The sequence below is a fragment of the Amblyomma mixtum genome, chromosome 1 (genome assembly GCF_055824585.1).
Source record: "Amblyomma mixtum isolate Tamu chromosome 1, ASM5582458v1, whole genome shotgun sequence".
Taxonomy (NCBI): domain Eukaryota; kingdom Metazoa; phylum Arthropoda; class Arachnida; order Ixodida; family Ixodidae; genus Amblyomma; species Amblyomma mixtum.
Window position 1 is genome coordinate 242,897,256 of NC_143012.1, and position 8,866 is coordinate 242,906,121.

The 8,866-nt window shown below is 49.9% G+C and overlaps 1 protein-coding gene across 1 annotated transcript; it reads right to left on the minus strand.

The window, feature by feature from the left end:
• Window positions 1-6,587: 6,587 nt before the first annotated feature.
• LOC149371349 (uncharacterized) lies at window positions 6,588-7,955 on the minus strand. The gene has a single exon (XM_089585150.1). It carries the CDS (start codon window positions 7,953-7,955, stop codon window positions 6,753-6,755), a length of 1,203 nt encoding a protein of 400 aa, XP_089441276.1. The 3' UTR covers window positions 6,588-6,752.
• Window positions 7,956-8,866: the final 911 nt, after the last annotated feature.

Consider the following 8,866-nt stretch of genomic DNA (forward strand, 5'->3'; position numbering starts at 1 on the left):
CTGGTGCGAGCCCTTGTAGTTGCAACTTTTGTATTTACTTCTGATAACGCAATTCGTAACACATATAAGAACACACATCAAAATTCCTCATCGAGTTAAGGGTATTTTCTACTGCCTGAGAAAGACGCAACGGTAGATGAACATAACTTTTCTCACATAAAACTGACTGTGCCAGAGCACCCTATAAGTATGCCATGACAATGAGAAAATTTCATTGTCCACTAAGTTTATTCTTTCCATTATCATTTTTCTGCTCCACAAATTCCTGTTCGGCTTCTTCACAAAACAAGCAACAAAGCGCTGAAAGATTTCGCCGGACTGCATCATATACTTCTGCGAATCCCTCAATAAGTCACTGTCATGACGTAAACTCGTCAATTCAGAAAAGCTTCTTCAGGCAAAGGAGTTCTCGTGCAACAGCAACAGCACGTCGCAAAATAATTTCCACGTTATGCTGCTGCAAGGAAAAGAATTATGTAGGAAGTCAATCATATAAAATTGGCAGGGTGTAATATATGCAAGGCAGCGCCGTATTACTTCTAACCATGCTTGTACTTATTTCTGTTTCTTGGTTTTCAAAAGAGTTTCATGAACACCTCATAACAATCTAAAGTCACTCGTTTAAAAGGCGTGGCGTCGTGTGGCGCCGTAGGAGGAAACTGGCAGAACAACCTCCAATTGCTCTCCACCCGGCCACATAGAGCGTCTGGGCGCTTCCAGTAAGTCAGAACTGCACGGCGGCCTCTCTGCTTAGTGAATCTCGTGAAGTTTGGGGCAGAAAGCCCTAGCACTAACCTGTACTGCGGTTGGAGACGACCGATTCAGCGCCTTGGCCGCCATGACAACTGTGGAGCCAAATGCCCGTAGACATGCTTTGAGCAATGTGTCCACGAGAGATTTTAATACAGAACGAGTTTCAGTCACTCTTTAAAAAAATACATGAATGGTCTTGGTTACACAGAGGAAAGTATTAGTTACTACATATTATCAAAATACCTATTCAAGTTAATTGGTTTCTATTTTTGTCAAGGGACAGCGTGCACAGACAACAGACGAAGGAAATACACAGAAGGTCAAACTCACAACTAAATTTATCGCAGTTAGCATTAAACGTACATTTCGGGATAAAGAAAAGATTCGATGGGAGACCTAGCTTTCTCCTCAAAGGCACGTCGCGATAGCGTTAATGGTTTAATGCCCATATATGAGGAACTGGCTACCGGAGACTTTGCATTCATATACGCCTGAGGAGTTCCTATACAGCTATTGGAGCTGTGATGCAGCCGTTAAGCTATGCGCCACTGCCCTTCGATGACAAGTGCTGCCACCTGTTGGGCTTTTACGATTAACACTGCTCTTCCCGAGCAACCTTTCGCGACCAGTGATTATTTAACTGCTACCTGTCACGATGGTGAGTTCGCTCACAATCCGATTAGCAGGCAGGTTGAGATCACTGGAGTCTCGGTGCAAATACCTGCTTAGGGAGCAGAAAGTGTTCTTAAACCAGATGAAATCCGCCGGGCAAGAAGCAGATATATTCTCAACTCCTTGGAAGCACAGAGATTTTTGAAGTTTGTCAATTTTTTAATGATATTGGTCCAAAAATGAAAGGGAAAAACAGCGACCGCCATCTTCACTCTGGTCTCGATAACACAGCGGCTCAGCTTGATCATGGCTGTGATTGCGTATCTGAACAGCAGCACAGGTCCTTATGCTGGTGCTTCAGTGCAAGCATGCGGGTTTTCTGTTGTCAGCGTGATTGCGAAATTTTGGTAAGGAGTGCTTGGTTTCTTTGAACTATCCACAGTGCGCTCGAACTACCAATGTTCTGCGCAATATCATCCGGCACGCAAACTACGCGCTTGTTTGCTTTTATGTGAGAAATGTTGCGTCGTATGCGGAATGTTATTTGCGGACTTCGCTGCCTCGTTCAAATAGCGGCAGCCTTATTCCTGGTCCACGTACCAGATCTCTTTTGTTTTTCCCGCGTCTCTGTTCCCGGCCACGGTATTCAATATTCTCAGTGAAGGCAGCAGCAGCAGCGCAGTTGTTTTGCATTATTTTTGTTGCAGATGTGCTTGCGAGGTACCGAATCATAAGAAAATTCTATAGGAAATAACACGGACTGCCTCTGCCATTGTCTACGAACACGAACCACCTTTGCCATTGTTTTGGACCATCTTCTTGATTGTAACTTTTTAAAGAAAGAAGTGGACGTGAAAGATGTTTGTATATTTAGAATCTCTGATGAATAATCATTAAAATTCATGTATATCTGCCATTTTGAAGATCACTTCTGCGCGGCGAATAATGTGTCCATGGAGCACCTTTCCCAATTGACTGAAACGAAAACCGAAAATCTTGTCGTGCGTAATTGACGTTAACCAGAGCGGTTCATTAGTAGAGGGCTCATTTCTTCAAGTAGCACGATGAAGGTCTGGTCTGGACATGCATGCATGGTTCATATGTGGCTATGAGTTTAGCCAGTTCCTTCCTGGTATGTTGTATTGTTGTCTACCTCTAGTAAACCTGGTTATTTTCTAGAGTCTGTCTACTGTTACCTTTCGAGCTATTGTCTAACTGTTCTGTTGTCTACTGTACTAATGTCAGCACCACTTAGAGAAACATTAGAAGATCCGAAATGGAGCGCCTCAGGCCTATTGTTGCCTTCAAAAATAAAACGCTTCCTTTAGTCATCGTTATATTATTCAGTCGAGCATGGGGAGACAATCCCTCCACTGCCATTAACCATGTGTGCAAAAGAACTATTCAGATAGTTGGACTGAGATAAGCTCGGAATAGAAGTTAACAGAAAACCCTCCTGAGCTTCGATTTATTCGGGACACTGTCTTCCTAAATAGCGCAAGGAAGGTAACGCAGCGCGTGAGTGACTACCTAGTGTCGGAAGGGAAAGACAGTTCACAATAAGCAGCGAGGCGTTGAAAGTCTAGACGGAATACATGTGACTAGTGCAAGTAAAGCACAGTGGATCAGGATCATTACTGCGAAATAACTATGAGAAGACAAGTTGAGTGGTATTGTTACGCCCAGTGGTTTATTAAGACTGGGACGGAGGATCGAAAAACCAGCTGGGTCCGCTTGCCGAGCACGAGACGCCACCAACTTCGTTCTCCTCATCTTCGGCTTATCCAGCAGCGCCGACCACGCAGAATGGGTATTGCCTTTTCATGGGCGTCACACTTCCCCCTACGCAGCCGAAGCCCGCTGGGCGAGTTAAGCAGCGCCGCGCGAATGGTAGGGCTTCAGCCGGGCAACGTGAGTGACTTCGGTTCGCGCTGAACGACGGCCGCTTGCCGTGAGACGAGCTATGCGGTAATTGAGTTCGCTAATTTGGTCAATAATGACGTAGGGTCCATCGTAGTGGCACAGCAGCTTCTGAGACAATCCTCGCTTTCTGATAGGCCGCCACAACAAGACTAAATCACCGGCACTGTAAGTAACGCGACGGCGGTGGGCATCGTAGCGCGCTTTTGACCGATCTTGGGAGGCGAGAACACGAAGGCGAGCAAGGCGCCGGGCTTCTTCGGCGAGACAGAGTGTCTCAGCGATAGAGGGATCTTCATGGAGCTCGTCAGAAAATGGTAGTATGGTGTCCAGGGTGTAGCGTGGGGGGCGTGCATACAGTAAAAAGAAGGGGCTGTAGCCAGTAGTCTCATGGCGCGCGGTATTGAACGCATACGTGATGAACGGCAGGACGCTATCCCAGTTCTTGTGCCTTGAATCAACATACATTGACAGCATGTTAGTGAGCGTGCGGTTCGTGCGCTCAGTGAGCCCATTCGTCTGGGGATGGTAAGGCGAGGAATGGCGAAAATGTGATGCGCAGGAACGGAGAAGCTGCTCCACGACGTCAGCGGTGAACTGCCGACCACGGTCACTAATGATAACTTTTGGAGGTCCATGACGGAGAACTATGAATCGGAGCAGAAAAGAGGACACATGATACGCTGTAGCCGAGGGTAGAGCTGCCGTTTCACAATACCGGGTAAGGTAATCGACGCAAACCACTATCCAGCGGTTCCCATGATAGGACTTTGGAAACGGGCCCAGCAGATCTATGCCCACTTGCTCAAACGGTGCTGCAGACGGTGTCACAGGGTGAAGCTGACCAGATGCAAGGCTAGTAGGTCGCTTGTATCGTTGACACTGAGTGCAGCTGGCGACGTACCGCTCAGTCGTGGCCCGCATTTTCGGCCAATAGAAGCGCGCCTGGGTACGATGCAGCGTCCGGGCCGAACCAAGATGTCCAGATGTAGGGTCATCGTGCATGGCCTGCAAGACAGAGGAGTACAGGCTCTTCGGAACTACCAGCAGAAAGCGCTGGCCCGTAGGAGAATAGTTTTTCTTCCACAAAAGACCATCTCGCACACAAAGGTGGCTGACGTTGGAAGGGTCTTCAGCCTCCGCAAGGAGAGACTGTAGGGTTAAGTCTTCCTGCTGTTCCGCTTTGAACGTTGCGATATCAGGAAAAACAGGTGACACTGACGCGACGCAGTGGTCCAACGTATCGATGTTAGACTCCGACTCAGGAAGGGGCAGCCTCGAAAGACAGTCCGCGTCAGCGTGACGGCGACCACTCTTGTAGACGACTGTGTAGTCGAACTCTTGTAGCCGGAGAGCCCACCGTGCAAGGCGTCCGCAGGGGTCGCGAAGGTTAACGAGCCAGCAGAGGGCATGATGGTCGGTGACGATGGTGAACGGTCTTCCGTACAGATAGGAACGGAAACGCTGCGTGGCGAAGACGACGGCTAAGCATTCTTGCTCAGTGACTGTATAATTGCGCTCCGGCTTGCTGAGCGAGCGACTCGCATACGCAACAACGTGCTCTTTGTTGTCGCACCGCTGGACGAGAACAGCGCCGAGGCCAACACCGCTGGCGTCGGTGTGAATCTCTGTGGGAGCGGAGGGATCGAAGTGGCGAAGTACAGGGTGAGACGTCAAAAGGAATTTTAGTTGGCGAAAGGCGGAGTCGCACTCAGGTGTCCACTCGAAAGCCACATCTTTCTGAAGTAGACCTGTCAGAGGGTAAGCTACATCCGCAAAGCGATAAATAAAGCGGCGAAAGTAAGAGCATAAGCCCAAGAAACTCCGCAGCTCTTTAACAGACTGTGGTGGCTTGAACGACTCGACAGCTGCAGTCTTGGCTGGATCAGGCCTGACGCCGTCTTTATCAACGAGGTGTCCAAGCACTAACGCTTGACGCGCACCAAAGTGGCACTTTTTAGAGTTAAGCACAAGGCCAGCTTGGCGCATACAGTCGAGGACGAGAGCTAAACGGTCGTTGTGCTCACTGAACGTCTTTCCGAAAATGACAACGTCGTCGAGGTAGCACATGCAGATTTCCCATTTCAAACCGCGGAGTATAGTGTCCATAAATCTCTCGAAGGTGGCGGGCGCATTGCAAAGGCCAAATGGCATCACATTAAACTCATAAAGGCCATCAGGCGTAATAAAAGCTGTTTTTTCTTTGTCTGCGGGATGCATGGGGATTTGCCAATACCCCGACCGAAGATCAATAGAAGAGAAGTAGGACGCTGAAAAAAGACAGTCGATGGCATCGTCGATTCGAGGCAGGGGGTATACATCTTTTCTCGTGACGGCATTCAGACGACGGTAATCCACGCAAAAACGCCATGATCCATCTTTCTTCCGAACAAGAATTACTGGAGCAGCCCAGGGACTTGAGGACTCTTGTATAACGCCTTTGGTTAGCATCTCCTGCACTTGGTCATTAATTACCTTGCGTTCAGACGGTGACACTCGGTAGGGCTTTTGGCGGATCGGATGTGACGTACCAGTGTCAACCCTGTGCAGGGTTCGAGACGAGGGGATGGAAGATGGGCCGCCGGGCTGCAAAAAGTCAAACACAGTGGAGTATCGCTGGAGGATGGTCAACAGTGCACGGCGCTCATGCGTGGAAAGCGAGTTGTCGATCATTCGGAGCAACGGCGACTCGTCGTAAAACTCTGGTGCTGCTGCGCCCAAGGCGTCGGTAACCAAGGCAACGGATACCGGCGTGTATTGGCTGCATGACGCAAGCTTCAGGCCTTCAGGCAGAACAACAGATTCCGTCGAACTGTTCACTGTCCACAGTTCAGTTCTTCCGTTGATGACGGAAACCATGGCATGAGGAACCAAGATGTTCTTCTTCATGCAGTTCAAGTGGTTCGGTTCCACAGCCGCATCAAACACGTCGAGAGCGGTATCGGGGCAGGAAACCGGAACGCACACAGCCGAAGAAGGAGGCACGACAGTATCTCGGGCAACACAAAACACTCTCTCTCCCCTGCACGAGCCTTCTAGAAGATCAGTGGTGGAACATTTGCCGACGTTGAGCTCACCTGTGTGACAGTCGACTTTAGCGCCACACATTTGCAAAAAGTCTAGGCCAAGAATAACGTCGTGCGTCGACCGGCTGAGCACCACCATTTCCGTGCTGAAGACTTCACCACCCAAAGAAACCTTAACACTACACACTCCAACTGCTGGCAACGGTTCACCACTCACGCCACAAAACTGGACATTTTTGTCCCATCGAAACAACACTTTTCTTCCTAGGAGGCACTTAAACGCAGCACTCATAACCGAAACAGTAGCACCGGTATCCACTAAAGCCATCACAGGTACACCATCCACTAGCACATGTACTTTGTTCTTTAACATAACTACAGGCAGGGGTATCACTTCCGACGGCAGACTTCCAGCGACCTCACCCCCATCGGTCGCGGCGGCTAGTTTTCCGGCGGAGGCGAGGAGGAGCGGCGTCGGGGTGATGGAGATCGACGTGTACGGAAGGCTGGAGGCGGCGTCACACTTCTATCAGATGCCGGCGAATTATTCCGCATTTGGGCAGGCCATGAATTGCCGGAATCAGGCGGGCAGGACGGGTATCGAGAAGGACCGCGTTGGTAATCCGGACGCCGAGGATAGGTCGAGGAGCCGTAACGGGATGGTTGTCGGCGGGGACAAAATCGGGAGATGTGTCCGGGTTGACCACAGCGGTAACACACAAGAGAGGGAACGGGAGCAGGCTGCGCCGGCAAGTAGTCACCATACGAAGGACTGGGCCGAAAGTTGTCGTCGTATGTGGCCGGCACAGGCTGGCAAAAGCCGGACCGTTGCTCCGGGGGCAATCGCGGTGTGTTGTTCGGCCGCAGCCCTCGGGGTACCCGGTGATCCTCAAAGTCCGCTGTGTTAACGTCGGATGGCGGAGTAGGACGCGTGAGATACACAGGAGGGAGCTCTGATGAATTTCGAGTGAGTTCCAGTGACCTGGTTAACTCTTCGCGAACGATCTGGCGGATTGTAGAAGCCAGATCGCATGACGATGGTGTGTCTACAGCTGCCACCGTCGTCACCCCTGCCAAACGTCCAAATGTCGGTGTGATGCGACGCATTTGCAACGTCTCGAACGTCCGGCAGTGCTTGATGACGTCAGACACGGACTCGAGACTTTCTTTTCCGATCAAAAAATTGTAGACGTCTTCGGCGAATCCTTTGAGCAAATGGCCAACTTTGTCTTCCTCTGTCATGGCAGGAGAGACGACCTTGCATAGCTTCACGATTTCCTCAATATACTTTGTGCATGTTTCACCGGGGAGCTGAGCCCTTTGCGCAAGTGTTTGTTCAGCCCGCTTCTTCTTTACGACTGAATCACCGAAACACTTCTTCAGCTCCTCTACAAAGCGGTCCCAAGTCGTGAGGGAATCCTCGTGGTTGTCAAACCATGTTAGGGCTGTGTCGGTTAGTGAAAACACGACGTTCGCGAGCCGGGCGGAGGAGTTCCACTTGTTGTAGCGACTCACCCGTAGGTAGTGGGTGAGCCATTCATCGACGTCGTCGCTAGATGAACCCGCGAATGACCGTGGCTCCCGGTAATGCTGCCACGAACTGCTCGGCACAGACCTCGAAGCGTCGCCGTCCAGGGACATCATTGGCACAGAAGGCGGCAGACCAACAATGCGACGACTGCGGCGAATGTGAATCTGGGGATCCGTCTTCGGAGGAACCTGATTACCCGGCACCTTCCACCAAGATGTTACGCCCAGTGGTTTATTAAGACTGGGACGGAGGATCGAAAAACCAGCTGGGTCCGCTTGCCGAGCACGAGACGCCACCAACTTCGTTCTCCTCATCTTCGGCTTATCCAGCAGCGCCGACCACGCAGAATGGGTATTGCCTTTTCATGGGCGTCACAGTATGTATTCTTGAAGCTCTCCCTGGTTAGGAATGTCAGCTTACCAGCATACTCGTACCTTTCAAGACGAATGTATATAATAGTTGCGCCTTGGCAGTGTTCATTTATTGCGCAGAAATTTGAAGCCTAACGAAAAGGCTTAAAGTTAAACTAGGATAGCGCAGGGAGCTACGGACAGGAAGAGTAAGGGGGAAACTTTAAGAGGCGGGATGAGCGGATAGTGAATAAAGGAACAAACTTGAGTAAATAACATCATAGGTGAAATAAAGAAGAGCAAATGGATGTAGACAGGATATGTAATGCAAAGAGACTAGTGATAGTACCTTGATGTAACGCAGTGCATTCCAAAAGAATGCCAATGCAGCAGGTGGCCTCAGGAGTAAGGTGTGCGTACGACTAGGTGAAGTTGGCGAGAATATAGAGACCGCAGCTGACGAAGTAGAGAGTCACTTGGAGACCAGTATGAGCAGAATGTGTCCAGCAGTGGATGTAGCTGCTAATAATAATAACGGTGACTAGGACGGTAGTTTGATACTTATGACAGCAATAATAGTCGCACTCGCTAAGCAACGCAAAATAGTTGAAATGTGCTCGGCAATAATCCTCTTTTTCCGTCCGACATGCTTAACAGCAAGAGTACAAACGTTC

Coding starts and splice junctions, on each gene's coding strand:
- LOC149371349 (XM_089585150.1), bottom strand. CDS start 7,955: ATGATGTCCCTGGACGGCGACGCTTCGAGGTCTGTGCCGAGCAGTTCG.